This window comes from Mobula birostris, chromosome 1 (assembly GCF_030028105.1).
Source record: "Mobula birostris isolate sMobBir1 chromosome 1, sMobBir1.hap1, whole genome shotgun sequence".
Lineage (NCBI taxonomy): Eukaryota > Metazoa > Chordata > Chondrichthyes > Myliobatiformes > Myliobatidae > Mobula > Mobula birostris.
The window spans coordinates 112,077,516-112,097,328 of NC_092370.1; the positions used below are offsets into that span (position 1 = coordinate 112,077,516).

The window sequence follows — 19,813 nt, forward strand, 5'->3', positions numbered from 1 at the left end:
TACTACTGTCTGTAACAACAGGGGAAGCATAAGGAGATACTCATCTGTTGCAGTCATAAAACTTGTTCAAAATGTTTGCCACAAGCACCTTAATTGCTGTGCCTTGGATAAGATTCCAATAAGCATAAGGAGCCTCATAGGATGGATCACCATCCACAGATGTACATCCTGTGCAACATGTGAAGTTCTCTTCATCAATAACCCTGGTAATGTATAGGCAGCCCCCTGAGCACAAAATGACCTTGGGAACTTTTGTCTTTCCTCCAAGACAAAGGATATTTCCTACCTGTTCTTTATTAAAGGCCCTCTTTATTCCCACTCTTTGTCTTCTGCAAGTCAACTAATCTTCTGTCCGTGCTAGAACCCTCCAATAATACCATGGGCTCCTATCTTGTTTAGCAAACTCACACGTGGCACCTTGTCAAAGGCCTCCTGAAAACCCAAGAAAATAACATCCACTGTCTCTCCTTTGTCTATCCTGCTTCCTACTTCCTCTTAAGAATTCTGACGGATTTGTAAGACAAGATATCCCCTTAAGGAACCCATGTCGAGTTCAGCCTTCTTTTGTCATGTTCTTCCAAGTAACCTGAAACCTAATCCTGTATAATAGAACCTGACATCTTGCCAACCACTGAAGTCAAGCTAACTGGCCTATAATTTTCCATCTTTTGTCTCTCTCACTTCTTTAAAAGTGGAATGACATTTTCAATTTTCCAGTCATCCTGGACTATTCCAGAATCTAGTGATTCTTCAAAGATTACTACTAATGCCTCCACAATCTCTTCAACTTGGGCTACATGGATGTTTCTCTGGTTGGCAATCAGTGGTGAGCGGTGTGCCACAGGGCTCAGTGCTGGGCCCGCAACTGATCACGATATACATTAACAATCTGGAAGACAGGACAGTGTGTAATGTATCTAAGTTTGCTGATGATACTAAATTGAAAGGAAAAACAAATTGTGCAGGGGATAGAGAGAGTCTGCAGAGGGATATAGATAGGTTAAGTGAGTGGCAAGGGTCTGGAAGTTGGAGTACAATGTTGCTAAATGCAAGGTCATCCACTTTGGAAGGAACAATGGAAGATCAGATTATTATCTAAATGGTAAAAGATTGCAGTATACTGCTGTGCAGAGGGACTTGGGAGTGCTTGTGCATGAATTGCAAAAGGTTGGTTTGCAGGTGCAGCAGGCTGTCAAGAAGGCAAATGGAATGTTGACCTTCATTGCTAGAGGGACTGAATTGAAGAGCAGGGAGGTTATGCTGCAACTTCACAGGGTACTGGTGAGACTGCATCTAGAGTACTGCATGCAGTTCTCCTGACTTGAAGAAGGATATACTGGCTTTGGAGGCAGTGCAGAGGAGATTCACTAGTTTAATTTCAGGGATGAGAGGGTTAGACTATGAGGAGAGATTGAGTCGCCTGGGACTGTACTTGCTGGAATTCAGAAGGATGGGAGGAGATCTTATAGAAACATATAAAATTATGAAAGGAATAGATAAGATAGAGGCAGGAAAGTTGTTTCCACTGGTAGGTGAGACTAGAAATAGGGGGTGTACCCTCAGCATTCAGGGGAGTAAATTTAGGATGGAGGAACTGCTTTTCCTAAAGAGTGGTGAATCTGTGGAATTCTCTACTCAATGAAGCAGCAGAGGCTACTTCAGTAAGTATATTTAAGACAAGGTTGGATAGATTTTTGCATAGTAGGAGAATTAAGGACTATGGGGGAAAGGCAGGTAGGTGGAGATGAGTCCATGTTCGGATCAGCCATGATCTTATTAAATGGTGGAGCAGACTTGACGGGAAAGATGGCCTACTCCTGCTCCTATTCCTTATGTTCCTATGTTACTGCCTCTTTCAGAACCCTGGTGTATAGCCCATCTGGTCCAAGTGACTTATGCACCTTCAGGCCTTTCAGCTTCCCAAGCCCCCTCTCCTTGGTAATAGTGACCACACTCATTTCTGTCCCTTGATACTCTCGAATTTCTGGCAACTGCTTGTGTCTTCCACAGTGAAGACTGACATAAAATCTTTAACTCAGTTCTTATGCCATTTCCATCATTGCTTTTTCTTACGCCTTCTGTTGGCTTGAAAAAGCTCCCTAATCCTCTAGCATCTCACCAATTTTTGATATATTGTATGCCCTCTCTTTTGATTTTATGCTGTTTTTTACTTCCCTTGCCAGCCACAGTTGTCTCATTCTCCTTTAGAATGCTTCTTCTTGGGGATGAACTAATCCTATGTCTTCTGAATTACTCCCAGGAACTCCAAATGTTGCTATTCTACCTTCATCTCTACTAGGGTCCCTTCCAATTAACTTTGACCAACTCCTTTCTCATGCCTCTGTAGTTATCTTTAATCAATTGTAATATCAATGCATCTGATTTTAGCTTCCTTCTCTAAAACTGCAAGGTCAATTCTATCATATTTTATTCACTGCTTCCTAAGGGTTCCTTTACCTTAAGCTCCATAACCAAATTTGGTTCATTGCACAACATCCAATCCTGAATTGCCTTTTCCCTGGTGGGCTCAACCACAAGCTGCTCCAAAAAGCCATCTGATAGGCATTTTACAAATTCCTTCTCTTAGGATCCAATACCAACCTGATTTTCCTAATCTACCTGCATATTGAAATCCCCCATGACCATCATAACATTGCCCCCTTTATATGCATTTTCTATCTCCCACTGTAACTTGTACTCCACAACCCGGCTATTGTTCAGAGCCATATAACTCCCAACTGGGTCTTTTTACCCTCGCAGTTTCTTAAATCTATCCATAAGGATTCTATATCTGCTGATCCTATGGCACTGCTTGCCAAGGATTTGATTTCATTTTTTACCAACAATGCCATCCCACCCCCTCTGCCCATCTGCTTGTGATTTTGATAGAATGTGTATCCTTGGAGGTTTAGGACCCAGCTGTGATCTTCTTTCATCCATGACTGTCAGATGCCCCCAACAATGTTTCTGCCAATTTCTAACTGCACTATAAGCTTATCTACCTTGTTTCGTACACTGCATACATTCAGATATAATGCCTTCCATCCTGTATTCATCATCTCTCTTCTCAAGTTTGTCTCCATCTTGCCTGAAGTTAAATTCTTAGTTCTTTCTAAACTTTCTGCATTTTTTATTCTGGAGAATTCAGTTACCTCCTCTATTCTCTCCTTCCCTTTTACTTTTTCCACAGTTTTCCCATCTGCCAGTGCCTGCATGTCACTGCAATTTGGTACACTTGCTTATCATCATTATTTGCCCTTAATAGAGACAACTTGTTGAACGGCCCAGTCTGGTGCCAGTTGCAATGCAAATTCAGATGACTATTCAGAGCCAATCACATTGATACTTTCAGTGGGGACAACCCAATTACAGTCTTGTCTTCTCATCTCCTTCTGCAGTCTGGCTTCATGAGCGCATTCACAGTTGGCCTTGCTTCTGAAGTAGGTAGCTGCAGCACAACTTTATTGGCTTCCTACAAAGTTGTTGTAATAATCTGCCCCTTTTGCAGGTATTTGAGAAAGAATCGGATTCCATCACAGTGCACGCCATCAGAGTGCTGACAGCAATCATGAAGAATTCACCCTCTGCCAAGGTATGATATCTGGAGTTCCAGTGTCCTCCCAATTTTACCGTAAACCTCTCTATTACCAAACAGCCTGTTTTAGATTTTTGTCTTTCTCTGCATTTCTTGTTATGCAGCCATATTCTCATAGGACAAAGAATTGAAATCAGGCACTTCATATCAGGGGATGTGTTAAATCATATCACATCTGTGTTAAAATACATGTGGTCTCATTAGCCTAAAATTTCTACTTAGCCGCTGTCTGCTTATGATCACCTCCCTGTGAAATTTGCTATTCCCTGGAGCAGGTCCCTGTTTGGAGGAAGAAGTGGATCAACAATTCCACTGAAATAGTTTCAAGTGGAAATTTCTAACAGAATTCTTCCAACCAATTTTTGGTCCTTCATTTCATCATCACTCCCAACCCTTCAATGAATGACTTAAACTCATGAAAATGCAGATTGATACAACAGCCACTGTTTTTTGTTCCTTTACTGAAATTGCCATTGGGTCAGAATAGCATTATTGCTTCTCCTGAGGATTTTATTTACCATAAAGGCAAAAATCAAAACAAACCATTACCTCAGTTTCGAAGGAAACTTGATTTGCCCTGATTTCACAATCTTTCACTTGAGGTATAATTACTAATTATTTATGGTTCTTTCTGTTCAGCATCTTTTATTTGGCTCCACTGCAGAGCTTTTGAGCATTTTTTAAAGATGGCATTTTAAGCTTACACAGAGTGAGTCTTGCACTGTGCAAAGTGCCATTGTTGGATGAGATGTTAGGTCGAGGCTTTGATTAGATTCATAGCTGGAGGCAAAGCAGCCCTATGCATTATTTTGAAGAAAGAATGAAGTGCTCTCCCAGCACCTGGCCAAAATTTATTGCTCAACTACCACCACCAGAATGGATTTCTGGGGGATATTTCTTTACTCCTTGTGCTTCCAGGGAGTCCTTTGGCTGTTGTGTTTCCACATATTGCAACAGTGTTTGAAAAGTCCTTCATTGGTGGTAAAGCACAATGTGATATCCTGCGACTGGGAAAGGCACTGCAAGTCTTTTTCACTCGCTTTTATCAGCTTTCTGGTAGAATTAGCAGGTTACATTGTGACACTTACTGTGTTTGTATATAGAAAAGAGTGACAACAGTCCCATGTCCCGGGGGTGATTTGTCCTTGCAATATTCATATATCTGCTTTAAACATCACTTGTGTTTTCTCTTGCCAACAGGAGGTGTTTAAGGAGCGGATTGGTTATTCCCACCTGTATGAAGTGTTGAAAAGCCAAGGAGAGCCAACAAGTCGTCTCCTGCAAGAACTCATGAACATGGTAGGTAGGGCTGGCCACACCATGCTGAAGGCTCGGGGATGTAAGTCAGGCAAACTAAATTTCAACAAAGCCATAACTGGTAATAAAACCTTACAGTGAAGCGGAAGAGGAGACAGTAGGATTCTCACTTGGACTGATCTTCTTCTTGGGCTCTGGGTGTTTTATAGAAGCGTGAGAAATAGAAGCAGTGGTAAGCCATTCGCCCCCTTGCACTTGCTTCATCATTCTATCAAAATCTAGGTTTTTCATTTACCCCAGTGATGCTTCTCTGTATGAAATCCATAGCCCTTGATTCCTTACTATTCGAATTACTGGAAAACCTACAATTTATCTTTCATTACCAGTTATCTTAAGAATAAAAGTGATGGTCACTGTTCTGCTTCCAGCTTTTATGAATGGGTCAGTTACGTAAATGCTTACCTCTCATGATGGTTCCCTTCTGTCTGCAGGCCATTGAAGATGAGAACATGACCAGCCTCACAATGATCAACAATGAGCAACCCTTATTAATCTTGGTACAGTGGATTCCTGATCTGAAGTCCCGTGATCTACAGATCTTTGTCTCTGAGTGGCTAAAGAAAGTCTGCAATGCCACGCTGTGGACACGTGCCACCTGTGTAAAAGCTGGAATGCTTCCCACTGTCCTGACATCTTTGGGCTGCCACCCACAGCTCGACAGGAAGTGCAGCGAGAACCTTATTGATCTTCTTCAGTCACTAGGCAGTCTCTCCATTCAACCTCCAGAGCTTCGGCAGTTGATAAAACTTCTTCGGACTGATGATGGCAAAACACACCCGTACACCACCCGTGTTATTCGGGCCTTGTCAGCGATGGCAAAGAAAGATAGCTCAGAAACTGTGCTGCAGTATTTTGACCTGACTCCCAGCATGGCAGGAATAATGGTTCCCACCATCCATAAGTGGCCAGGTAATGGCTTTGCATTTCATGCATGGCTCTGTCTGAATGAGGAACGGGAGGACTTCTACTTATTACGAAAGAGGCCAAAAAGGAAACAACTGTACAGGTAGGAATTGTAATTGATAATTGCAAATGAGAACTATCAGTTAAGATATTATCAACCTGTATAAATACAAATAGTCAAATGTTATTGACCTGTACTGTCAGGAAATATCAAAAATCGACCACTTGTAAGTGTTAATTGCTAATTATCAAAATCAGTATGTTTCTGGAAAGCAAAATTATGCTAGTCCAATTTATTACTTCTTTTAAGAAGTAATATGTACTGTGGATAAAGGGTAACAGGCAAATAGACTGTACTACTCCGATTTATAGAAGGCACTTAATGAGGTGCCACACACAAGAATTATTGTGGAAGGTAAAAGCTTGTGCTGTACAGGTGGTGAGTGGGAAGCAGGAGCTGATTAGAATCAGCTCTGCTGTGATCTTACTGAGTGGCCAAGCAGACTTTAGGGGCTGTGTGATCTGCTTCTACTCCCATTTCATATAGGTTTACGTTGTAAAAACAGGTATAAAGAAACAAGAGTGTTAGATTTATTCAGAGAAGGAAGTTACACGATATTAAAGAAGGAAAATATGGATCACTTTTCATACAGTATCTGGAATGACCTCTCAGTGAGGATGGGCATTATTAATATTCAAACTGGCCCTGAGTCTATTGACACGGGCTTTGATCATCTGAGGAAAAGAAGATTCAAACCTATTACTATTTTCACAGTCTACATTAATTCTTGTATGAATTTGAGACCTGGAATATCTGTAGGAGCAATAGAAAGATGCTATGAGTGTCTCTACAAATGTCTATTGGCAGAATAAGGAAACCAATGTTAGCATTCTTTCCCAAGCCAACATCAAGGTTCTGATCACATGCAACAAGCTCTGATGAATATTTTTCGTATGTGTGACACCAGAATCCTCAAAGCACCCTCTGCTCTGAGCTCTGTCTAACCAAGAGGTTACCAGCAGGGTAGGAAAGGTGCTGCAAGGATGTTCTCAAAATCACTTTGGGGAAAAAAAAGAGGAAATCATCCTCACTGAAGGATTAAATGGGAGAAGAAGCACTAAGATCCATGAGATGGTCCATTGTGCTAATAGAAAGAATTCAGTAACACCAGTCCGCACTGTCAAGCACTCCCTACCTTCTTGGAATAGAATACATCGATTCAATATTAACCTCATCAGAACCCACAGAACACTGGAGTGCAAGCAAGCAATCTTTGAGTCCAAGCATTGCCTACAAAGTGCTACAGATAATCAAAAGGGAGAGGTACTGTATGTTTGTAAATGCCCAGAGTTGAAGAATGTTGGCAAACTACAAATGCAAGTAACTATGTGGGAATAATATGATATGACAATGTTAGAAATGTTGTTAAAATGGTGAGGACTGAGAGCTTAAATATTCATGGATTCAAAATGTTTCAAAAAAGATGGAGAAATGGGAAAAAAATCGGGTGGCAGTATTGATGAGGAAAAATATTGTGGCCTTAGGAAGAGACTAAGTCATTGGGATGGGGGTGAGCAGCAGAATCTATTTAATTGAAGTAAAAATAACAAAGAGGAGGAGAAAATTAGTGAGTCAGGTAGCATATGTGGATCCAGGAACATTGACAATGTTTTTAGTTAAAACCCTGAGATAGGACTGAGAGCAAATTGGGAAATGGCCGGTATAAAGAGGTGGGAGTGGGGTTGAAGCTGGGGCTGGTAGGAGATAGGTTGAACCAACTGGGGAAAGAGATGATGGGCAGATGGAGTCTGATTGGGGAGAAGGACAGGTGGAATTGAGTGACAGTGGCTGGAAGTGATGTAGTTTGTATTTGGCCATATCCTGGCAATGGAGAAGGCTGAGAACAAACAGGTCGATATGGGAAAGGGAGTGGGAGTTGAAATGACATGTATCCAGAAGGTCAAAGTGGCCCTTGTGGACAGAGCATATGTTCTCTGCAGAACAGTTACTTTGTCCTAGAGGGACACACATTGAGATCACAGACTGCGGTAAACAAGGTTGGAGAAGATGCATATGAATCTTTGCCTCACCCAGAAGAGTCTTTAGGTCCTGGATCCAATCAGCATCACTCAGTGGCACATGATATGCCAGCAGGATAAACAGGCAAACAGTAGATGGAATTTAAGACAGAGAAGCATAAAGTGATGAACATCAGCTGAAAGGATGTAAGAGTTAATATAGTTCTAATGATATAGTTCTGAAGTGTGTGTCTGGTGGTTGGAATACCCAGATTTTCAAGATAGCAGGACATATTGGAGAGCAGTCAGCAAGGTTTATGAGATCTTGGGCTTTATAAATAGACATACAAAAAGCAGTCTAATCACATTGAATTCTTATGATGCTGTAGATAGATCACATTTTAGAACATTCAGAGATTTACAGGAGTAGTTTCTGGAACATGACATGTTAGCTGCAATGTAAGGAGGTTGTGGAGATACGTAGGTGCAGGAGGTATACATGATTGTAACAGATAGAGCACAAATAGCCGCTCCTCCTAGCAGATGGAACAAGGGAGAGGGGGCACTGATTTAAGCTTTTCAGCAAGAGATGTGGTGAGGTTGGAAAAGAGGAGAGATGTGAGGAAGAATTTCATTCTGCAATAATGGTAACAATCTGGAACATGTTCCCAGCTATGGCTGTTCAAGTGGAAACAAATAATGATTTCAAAAGGAAATTAGGCAGGCAGTTCAGGGAAATAATTTTGCAGTGATATAATAGGGTTTTGAGCTGCCAAAAACATTGAATTGGTCAAATTGTCACCTCTGGGCATCGTGATTCTGATCACTTTCCCACAGCAAGGGAGTGACATGGGTTCAACATTCAACAGCACTGACTTTGAAGGAGGTATCACACTGGATGGGCTGGAGTCTGGAAAAACTGCTGGATTGTTGCAGCTCCTCTGAAACTGGGGCTGAGCCACTTGGAGAAAGTATAACAAAATTAACCTATATGTAACCTCTACTAGACCTGTTCTTCAGCTGTTTGTACTATTCCTTCAGACACCGTCAGGATAGGAAGAGTAGAGAGTGGATTTAGAATCAATGGACTGAGTTTCTGAAAGGGGCTTTCTTTGCAGAGCCATATTTGCTAGGGAGAGCCACCAGTCAGATAAATGAAGTTAGCAAATTGGCACATTCAGAAAATTACAAATGAGAAAATCTGCAGATGCTGGAAATCCAAGCAACACATACAGAATGCTGGAGAAACTCAGCAGGTTAGGCAGCGTCAATGGAAAAGAGTACAGTCAACGTTTTGGGCCAAGACCTTCATTCAGAAAATTGTTTCCTAGCTTCACTATTGGAAAATAACAAACATAAGCTTCCTATCCTGCTGAAGGGTCTCGGCCCAAAACATCGCCTGTACTCTTTTCCATAGATGCTGCCTGACCTGCTGAGTTCCTCCAGCAGTTTGTGTGTGTTGATTGAACCCAAGCTTTCTAACTGCAAGTCATTCCTGAAATAAGGAAGTGGATCCTAAAACTGAAAATGAAGGTGGAGAATACAGAAGTACTAGGGAGGCCATTTAACAAACTGTTTTCCTTTTTTTTTGCAGTTTCTTTACAGCCAGTGGCACTGGATTCGAGGCCTTCTTCACCACAGATGGGATGCTAGTCGTCGCAGTTTGCACAAAAAGAGAATACATGACTGTAGCTCTCCAAGACTGCTGCTTTAGTGACTCAACCTGGGTATGACACTCCGCCATCTCTTGCTGCCGCTCCCCATCCATCGTGGTTCATTTAGCGTCAAAGCCTGAATTCTCTGAGAATTCTTCCTTGAAATTCTAGTACGGTTTCCCTGGGTTCCTTTAGAAAGCAGTTAAAAGACAACCGCACAGGGAACAAAAGCCAAGCAAACGGAAATCTCTCTCAAGTTTCATTTCCTTCAGCTGAATTTTGTGGATCATAACTGTTGTCGGGTTTTTGGTTAGGGAATTGGGGCTGTCCTTGTTACAAGCCAATGGCTGCACTTGGGATGTGGGATGGAAGCGAGGGTTTCTGCAGCTCAGATAGTCAATCGCAGTGCTTCAGAGTAGCATAGCCGCCTTCTGCCTTTGCTGCCAACACCACTGCTTCGTTAGAGAAGATTGATTTATGGGCAACTCCTACAAAATAACATTCTGTCAGACCCGTTTTAAAGATCCGCATATAAAAATGGAAAATAAAACCAAAATTTGCTGAAAATGCTCATTAGGTCAAGAAGAATCTGAAGTGAGAGAAACTGATTTAATGTTTCAGGCCAATCACCCATCTTTGGAACAGTTAGTGGCTATATTACAGTAAAAGCAATTTTATATCCTTCCTTACGGAAGATTACATCAATATTAAACTTCTACACAACATGCTGCTGGAGAGTAATATGTCAAGTCTTCATGTGTTCCAGCATAGATAAAGAAACTTCCAGAAAACTGTTGTGTCTATTATGGTACTTGGTTCATGGCTACATTGCCAGAACGTGTGGCAACAATTGCAGGGTGTCCCCAGCACATCCTTGCGTTGCGTTGGTTTCAAATACAAACGACGCATTTCCCTATCTGGTTTGATGTACATGTGATAAATGAATCTAAATCTGAATCTGTAAAGCATGTGCTTGTCCCATCACTCCCAGCGTCTTGCCCTCAAAAAGAAATTGCGTGATATGGAGAGAAAAACGTTTAATTATCTGTCTCTGGTTTACAGCACTGCATTGACATTGTTCACATCGCAGGACGCCGACCCTTCGGGCAGAACTTGGTGAACATCTACGCAGATGGGTACCTGAGGAAGACTGCACAGTTACGGTTTCCTTCACTTAATGAGGTAAGAGTGATCTCGATCTTAATCTTCTGAATGTTTCCCTTTTTTCACTAATATGATTAAAAGTTTTGGCAAAAAATAGTAGGAGTCTTACTATGACTTTCTTTATACTTGGAGTTCATGTTGTACTTCAGCATAACCTTATCTAAGCAAATGCAATTCTGAGTAACATGCTGAATAATTTAATTTAAGTTTTTTTACATTTAAATGAGAAAAGTTGTATTGTGTATTGTGAAATGTGAAATGGAATTCAAAAGCCAGTTTTCGCATTGCAAGATCTGTCTTTGGTTTTGCTTCGATAGGAAATTATTGATAGAACACGAGGAGACATCTCCTTGAAAAGCTGAAGGATCTTCTCTTGTTCTGGTGATCCTGTTCCATGTCCTCTCAATGTTGTAAATATAACAAGGAACTATAGGCCAGTTCATCCAGTATTTGGGAAATTATAACAGAGCATTAAAAAATGATTTTTTTTAAACATGATTAATCTGAGTTATCTTGATACATTTATTGAATAGTAAAAAGGAGCAAAATGGAACCAGTGGAGGTAATGTAGCTAGAATATAAGAGGCATTTGATAAGGTGCCTCACAGATGGTTATTGCATATGCTAGGCATTCACAGGGTTGGGCATAATCACATTGATAGAGCATACAGTATAGTACACTAAGAGAGGAGATAAATTGGTTATTTTCAGTTTGGCAAGTAACTTGTAGACTGCCACGACAAGCCAGCTTAGGCCTCAACTATTTACAATCTATATTAATGATCTAAATGAAAGGTCAAGATGTAATTATCCAAGTTTGTTAGTATTACAAAGTGAGGTAGAAAGGAGTTTGTGAGGAAGGTTCGAAAGTAAGATAGAGAGTGGTTTATGTGAAGCAATCAGGAGTTGGGTGGTGGAGTATCATGTAGGCATACATGAGGTGAGACAACAAGAAAATTTGAATGCTTTAAAAAAAGAGAGCAGCTATGTTGATATTCAGAGGGATTTGGATGTCCTTGTAAATTGTTCTTAAGATGCGACTGGCTATCCCAATATGTATCTTGTTTTTAAAATGGAGACGTGAGAGAATGCAGATGCTGATATGTGGAGCAACGAAGAAGTCTAATGAAAGAACTCAGTAGTTGAAGCAGAATCTGTGTGGTGCCTCGCCCCCGAAACATTAACAATTCCTTGCCCCCCCCACACAGGTGCTGCTTGGCCCACTGAGTTCCTCCTGCGATTTTGTTTTAAAATGGATATTGTGTTTAGCTTCTGACCTGTATATTTACCTGACGAGTTTGATTCATATGCTGGGAGCTACTTCTCTCACTTCCTATTTATTTCTCTTAATATTTCGTTGATGAAAATGTTGAACTTTTATTTTGTGTTTATTTTATCCTCCTCAGTCGTTCACCTATTGCTGCATTGGCTCAGCGGGTCACAGGACGACTACAACGGTTAATACATCTCCTTCTCAGTCCCCGGATCTCTCCTTCACCTCACACCACCCGCTGAATCGCTCTCAGTCCTTCCCCGCCAGCTTTGCACCTCACACCAGAGACTCCAGCTTGTTGCCAGCTGTCGTCCACACGATTGCAGCCGGCACACAGGATACAGAGTGGGGCACACCTACCTCCCTGGAAGGCCAGTTGGGACCTGTCTTTGTGTTTCACGAGGCCTTGCAGCCAGTGCACATCAAAGCCCTCTTTACTGGAGGTGAGTGATCTCGTCTCTGTTATTGTAGAACCCTAATGTACAAGGCACCATACTTAATTACTTTTTTTTCCCTCTAACATGACTGTATCTCATTATCAAGCTGTTTTCGTGCACAGCAGTAAAGATGAATGCCTCTCTTTCACCTGGCAATGCACTGCTCACATGTAATCCAGTATTTGTACCACACCCAAAGAAAAAAAATCTCCTTCTACCAATGTGTAGGATACACCCCTCCTGATCTTCCACAAGGTGTCCTTAGTATAATGTCTTACCACTTCTTGTTACAATAATGTGCCACTTACTTCATCCTCAACTCCTATTCCATCCATCTCATTCAGTATCTCTCTCAATATTTGCCTTGGGTCTTGTTTCCACCAGGCATATGGGAGTGGAATTGTTTTTGTGGACAGCTTATGATGTTGGTGCCAGCATAGACATTATGTTTTACTTCACTCCCGTTTATTGTTATGATTATCTGATTCTGATAAATGTGGACACATAACATTATCTAATACTTCAGTGCGTTTCTACTGGCTGAACTGTTGGAGATGCCTCTCTGTTTGTTGCCAAGGTGAATACAGTTAATCTGGTTGCCCTATATCAGGAAACACAAGCCAGTTCTCTTCCTGTCCTGGCCAACAGTGTTCATCTAGTCATCACTGCCAAAAACTAGTGATCATGTAACCTTACCATGCACTGCTTATCCTTGTGTTTACTTATAAAACAAAAACAGCTAAACAAGAATAGTTTTGGAGTATTTGGGGATGTGAGAGTGCTGTATCAATGTGACTTGATCTTTCTCTCCTACACTTGAGTCTTTGTACATTCAATCTTTATCCCAACCAACACATATTCCACTCTCCCCTCCTACCCCTCCTCACAGTGCCCCACCCTGCTCTCATGACTATACCCCTTCCCCACACAAAACCACCATGGTGGGCTTCACGGCTGAACAGGTGAGAAGACAGCTGAAACGTCTCAACCCAAGCAAGGCTGCAGGACCGGATGGTGTCAGTACCAGGGTGCTCAAAGCCTGTGCCCCTCAGCTATGTGGAGTACTTCGCCATGTATTCAACCTGAGCCTGAGGCTCCGGAGGGTTCCTGTGCTGTGGAAGATGTCCTACCTCGTCCCTGTGCCGAAGACGCCGCGCCCCAGCGGCCTCAATGACTACAGACCGGTGGCATTGACCTCCCACATCGTGAAGACCCTGGAGAGACTTGTTCTGGAGCTGCTCCGGCCTATGGTCAGGCCACACTTAGATCCCCTCCAGTTCGCCTACCAGCCCCAACTAGGAGTTGAGGATCCCATCGTCTACCTGCTGAACCGTGTCTACGCCCACCTGGACAAGCCAGCGAGCACTGTGAGGGTCATGTTTTTTGACTTCTCCAGTGCATTCAACACCATCCGCCCTGCTCTGCTGGGGGAGAAGCTGACAGCGATGCAGGTGGATGCTCCCCTGGTGTCATGGGTTCTTGATTACCTGACTGGCAGACCACAGTACGTGTGCTTGCAACACTGTGTGTCCGACAGAGTGATCAGCAGCACTGGGGCTCCACAGGGGACTGTCTTGTCTTCCTTTCTCTTCACCATTTACACCTCCGACTTCAACTACTGCACAGAGTCTTGTCATCTTCAGAAGTTTTCGGATGACTCTGCCATAGTTGGATGCATCAGCAAGGGAGATGAGGTTGAGTACAGGGCTACGGTAGGAAACTTTGTCACATGGTATGAGCAGAATTATCTGCAGCTTAATGTGAAAAAGACTAAGGAGCTGGTGGTAGACCTGAGGAGAGCTAAGGTACCGGTGACCCCTGTTTCCATCCAGGGGGTCAGTGTGGACATGGTGGAGGATTACAAATACGTGGGGATACAAATTGACAATAAACTGGATTGGTCTAAGAACACTGAGGCTGTCTACAAGAAGGGTCAGAGTCGTCTCTATTTCCTGAGGAGACTGAGGTCCTTTAACATCTGCCGGACGATGCTGAGGATGTTCTACAAGTCTGTGGTGGCCAGTGCTATCATATTTGCTGTTGTGTGCTGGGGCAGCAGGCTGAGGGTAGCAGACACCAACAGAATCAACAAACTCATTCGTAAGGCCAGTGATGTTGTGGGGATGGAACTGGACTCTCTCACGGTGGTGTCTGAAAAGAGGATGCTGTCTTAGTTGCATGCCATCTTGGTCAATGTCTCCCATCCACTACATAATGTACTGGGTGGGCACAGGAGTACATTCAGCCAGAGACTCATTCCTCCGAGATGCAGCACAGAGTGTCATAGGAAGTCATTCCTGCCTGTGGCCATCAAACTTTACAACTCCTCCCTTGGAGGGTCAGACACCCTGAGCCAATAGGCTGATCCTGGACTTATTTCATAATTTACTGGCATAATTTACATATTACTATTTAACTATTTATTACTATTTTTCTATTACTATTTATTATTTATGGTGCAACTGTAACGAAAACCAATTTCCCCCGGGATCAATAAAGTATGACTATGACTATGACTATCTCAATCTCATTCTAACACTGTTCTGTTTTAACATCTTTCTGCCTCTCACTCTTTTCTCCCCGTCTCACTTCCCTGGCTCCCAGCACATACTCACCATTGTCTTGCTCCTCATTGAAGTATCCATTGCGCACGTCTCAGTCTGTCTCTGTAGTCATTGCTGTTTCCCTCACTCTCGTGATATGACTCTCTCTACATTTTTCTCCTGTAGCCTCTGTGGGACATGAGGGTAAGCAGAGACAAAATCCCTGTATGGTGGCCCTTTGTTGGAATTGGGATTGCTGGGATTACCCACAGACCAGGAGAAACAGAGAACTAATTTGTGTTCCATTTGTATTTTATTCTTTAGGTCCGAACAATCTGTTGCCCTTCAAGCCTGACAGTGAAATATCAGATCTGAGTAGTAAACTACTCCTTTACTACTCTCCCAAGGTGATTATGTTCATCAAGTTTAATCTCAATTTGGGAATTCCAAACAATGAACAAAAAATACACATCAAAGTTGTGAAAAACCGTCATTCATAACAATAGCTAGCTATTGTTCTGTTGACCAAGCTAAGATTAGATCTGTTTATGAGCAACTGAGGTCAGTCAAGTCCACCAAGTTTTTGTAGAGGAAAGTTCAGTTTGTAATGATCGTATCATCATAAGATTTAGGTTAGCTACAAAAAAATAGGATGAGCAATCCAAACCAAAAGTAATTAATTGGAAGGTGGCCACATTCAACAAGATGACATTGAATCAGGCCCAGATAAACTAGAAACATAATTTAACTGTGGCAGGATAATGGACTGGCTTTAAAAAAGGTATACGTCACTTATGAGTGAGGCATATTTTACTGCAGAGCAGGAAGAACTATTCAGAGGTCCACGTATGACATAAGAGATGTGGAGAATGATAAAGCAAGAAAGGATGCATACGGCAAGTGGCAAATTGTTACTCCCAGCAAGAGCCAAGTTGATTTTAAAAGAATCGGAAGAGAAGTGAAAATAAAATGACAGCAGTAAAGAGGAAGTAAGAGGAAAGATTGGCTGCCAACATAAATTGGAACCTAAAAGTTTTCACTGGATAGTTAATAGGAAAATGGTAGTAGATGGATGAGTCGATCTTAGTAAGGACAAAATTGGGAATAGTCTGATAGAAGCTGAGACCATTAATTAAAATGCTTACAGAAAAATGTTCATGTCTTCATCAGGCAATAAGGTATTTTCAAAGTAGTAGTGAGGGAGATAGTAAAACACTGGATGTGGCAAAAATTTGACAATATAAAGGTATTAGAAAACCTGCAGAACTTAAAGTGGCTAAGTCACCAGGACCAGATGAAGTGCAACCTGGGATTTTGTGGGAAATACAGGAGGAAATCATAGAGACACTGACCACATTCAATGAATGTGGTGATGGTTTCAGAGAGCTGGTGAGTGGCAAATGTTTCTCCCTCATTCACAAAAGGGACCAAGGATAAGTCTGACATTTATAGGCCAGTTAGTTGAATCTCACAGGTGGAGAAGTTTGGACCTAGGACACTGATTCAGCCTCACTTGGAGTATTCTGAACAACTCTGGTTGCCTCATTTTAGGAAGGATGCAAAGCCATTAGAGAGTATCCAGAAAAATAATTGATTTCTGGAATGAGGAACCACAGTTACAAGGATAGATTAGAAAGACTGGGACTGGTTTAGTGAATAAGGGAAGACTTAGAAGGACTTTTATGGAAATTTATCAAACAATGAATCGCTTGAACAGAGTGGAGAGTGGGAAAAACTGCTTGTTTGTGTTGGTGGTGGGTCAAGAATTAAAGTTCACAAGTATAAATTAAAGGGAAGGAGAGTTCATAGAGACAGGAGGAAAAATATTTTAAACGTATTGATGTTGGAATGTGGAATCTACTCTCCGCAGATTTGATGGAGGAAGGTTCTGCTGTGGCCTTCAAGAACTGGATAAATATACAGGGTTTTTGTTGTCCTTGTAATACCATATAGAAGGGGCTGTGATGGTGGACTGAATGTGCTCCATCTGCAGTGTAACATTCTGTAATTGGGAAAACAGATGAAGTGAGAAGGTTGTGCATATTGAGAGCAATGGTGGTGCTGGTCAGGAGCTGGTTGAAGACATTACATATGGAAATGAATTCAGAATATTTACTTCCAAGAGTATAGTCATAGTTTGTGCCTCAGGGTGCAGAAATGTGCTTTAAGGGGCTACAAAGATACTTATCTGCTATAATTATTATTTTGTTGTTAGGCATGCAGCAATCATATTTGCTTGGACCTCTCTACAAATCATTCTTATGATGGGAGGTTGACTGGGCACAACACAATCAACTGGGATATTAAGGTAGGTATCAAAAGTATTGTGTAAATATGCAGGTAAGCCAACATGGTTGCTCCCATTTCTGTGATTCAGTTCATAATATCAACATCTACCAGAAAGAGTTGTTTATCCAAAAATGAATATACTTGAGATGCCATAACAATGTATTTCATTTATGTTGGGCCAATCATTGCAACTATCCACACAGTCAATCCTGTACCTCCAGTCAAAATCAGGCAGTATATAAACAATTGCCTGTCTTAATCTGGAGACATTTGCAGACTTCCTCACGTTTATAATTTAGAGGCAGCCCCTGAACAGTTAGTGGTAGTAATCTGTAAATTATCTGATTCATTTCCTTTAACGATATAAAAATAATTCTTTAATATAATATTGGTGACATGCAAAGCTATTTTGCTTTTATGTTTTTCCTGTTTGTGATCAAGGACGTGATCAGCTGCATGGGAGGGATGGGGACCATCCTCCTCTTGCTGGAACAAGTGTCATCCAAGAGTGAAGATTCAGAGGAGAACCAAGAGACATCTGACCTTGTGGGACCGGAACTGACGTCCTCACAGAACTTCCAGAGCATGGTCCTGCCCTTGGGGAAGTCTTCAGGTAAACTACATGGACCCATGAGAGGGAGAAATTGGGAAGAGGTTGCTGGAATTAACTCACATTCTCCAATTTCGCGGTAAACTGGCGGAAATGAAAATTGTGTAGGTCAGAAAATGACAAGCGAGCTGTTCAACAGGATGATGGGGTTCATTTACTGACTGGAGATGATTCCCCTCTTCTTGTAGAGAAGGTTAAGAGGAGACAAGAGGTATGCACAATTAGGAATGGTTTACATCAGACGGCAGTTGTCTGATAAAGTCCCCTTGGACATTTTGCCATATTGATGACAAGATATGGCTGCAAAGCATCTTTGCTGAGCAGAAAGAGTAATAAATAATGGAGATCTTTAAAGGAAGACTTATGTTTATATAGAGGCTTTCAGAAATTCCAAAGCTCTCTCAGCAATTGCCAGATTGGCTCAGATCTATCAGGTGTTATGAGTATAAGCCCCACTCCCAATCTTGGGTTTTTGCTCTTTCACCCTCAGGAGAATTATAGACACAACAGTAATCCTTTTCCAAATGTTTTTTTATATAAACGGCTGGAAAATCTTAATGATTTTTGCTTAATTTCATGATATAGTCTTCAAGCAAATAGAGTTTTTTTTACTATGAAGGTTAGTAATGAACAGTTGGAAGAATTCATTTATTTTAGAAGTTGTCAAATACCCGACTTCATACTAACATTCTTGTGATTTTTTTTTTTAGAGAGCAAACTGGAGAGAAACAGTGTTGCTGCTTTCTTGCTACTTATTAAGAACTTTATTCAAAATCATCCTATAAATCAGGAAAATCTCATCCAGTGCAATGGCCCAGCTATCATGGGCGCCTTGCTGCAAAAGGTAAGGGTTTTATTGCTCTGATCTCCAAATACCGGTGATGGGAAATCGTGTGCTTCATGTAGTTGGAACCTCATGTGATGATTTCCATTTACAAAAGGAAAGGGACTGATAATAGAGGAGGGCAGACTGGCTGGGTATTACATCCATCCCATTGTTGGCTGAAGACAATCTTGCATAACACTTTAGTGGAATTGAAGTTAAGGTCAAAATTAGATTCCCAGTGAGTACATAATGGCTCCCCGTTGAATAGGGATAGTTACAATGATCTAAGAGTTGCCAATCTCGGAATTTGAAACATGAAAGCGTGGTGAGATTTTGACCTCAGCACTATTTATCCAAAGTTGCTTCATGGCCATTAATAAAATTGCCCGACAAAGCTCCATCAAACTCATGGTCGACATTTCAGGTCAAGAACCTGCATCAGGACCTGAGCTGAAAGGTCTGTATCCCTCTGCCCCCACAACCCATGGAGATCCCCCAGCAGTTTGTTTGTTTCCGATTCCAGCACTTCTGTTTCAGTCAAACTCAGTTTACAAAAAATTTTAATTGCACCTGCATCTGCCACGTTTTCAGACTCAGAACTTTGAACTTCTTTTTCCTGTGTGTGATTTGCAGCATCATAGAACTTCTATCATAAATGAATATGCACTAATTTTGAGATAATGACCTGCGCAGCACATTGAGCACAGAAACAAGCCGTTCAGTCCCAGTAGTCTTTGTGGACACATGCGCTCCTGTAAAAACTCTTCTCCATCCTTCCTCAATTAAATTATTTTCAATCATATTTCTTCTCCTTCAAAGAATGATCTAGTCTCCCCTTTGCCATAGCTATATTTCTCACCTCAACCTCTGATGGTATCAGGTTTTATGTTCTTGTCACTCTCAGGATAAAACAAAATTCTGTTCTGAATTCATTACTTGTTTTCCCAGAAACTATCATATGATGATAGCCTCCATTTTCTCCCTTGTGTTCTTTCCTACAACCATTCTGCAAATGTTTTCCCAGCATGTTTATGTACTGAAACCCTTCTTAATTTTCAAAATCCGTATTAGCTCATCCCTTCATCAGCACTTTTACAAGAGAAGATCTATGCTTCCTTATCTGATAGGTATAATCCTGGATATTTCTGGTAATTCCTTTGTAAATATTAATTGTATTCTCTC

The 19,813-nt window shown here is 41.5% G+C and overlaps 1 protein-coding gene across 4 annotated transcripts in view; it reads left to right on the forward strand.

Moving 5' to 3' along the window:
- nbeal2 (neurobeachin-like 2) overlaps positions 1-19,813 on the forward strand; it is a 226,019-nt gene that overhangs the window by 115,436 nt on the left and 90,770 nt on the right. For all 4 annotated transcript variants that reach the window (XM_072260272.1, XM_072260291.1, XM_072260281.1 and 1 more), the window contains 10 exons: positions 3,509-3,592; positions 4,796-4,894; positions 5,344-5,918; positions 9,429-9,561; positions 10,552-10,671; positions 12,060-12,369; positions 15,231-15,313; positions 17,122-17,214; positions 17,637-17,808; positions 18,516-18,649. In XM_072260272.1, the coding sequence (XP_072116373.1) occupies positions 3,509-3,592; positions 4,796-4,894; positions 5,344-5,918; positions 9,429-9,561; positions 10,552-10,671; positions 12,060-12,369; positions 15,231-15,313; positions 17,122-17,214; positions 17,637-17,808; positions 18,516-18,649 (1,803 nt within the window). The remainder of the gene's footprint in view (positions 1-3,508; positions 3,593-4,795; positions 4,895-5,343; positions 5,919-9,428; positions 9,562-10,551; positions 10,672-12,059; positions 12,370-15,230; positions 15,314-17,121; positions 17,215-17,636; positions 17,809-18,515; positions 18,650-19,813) is intronic.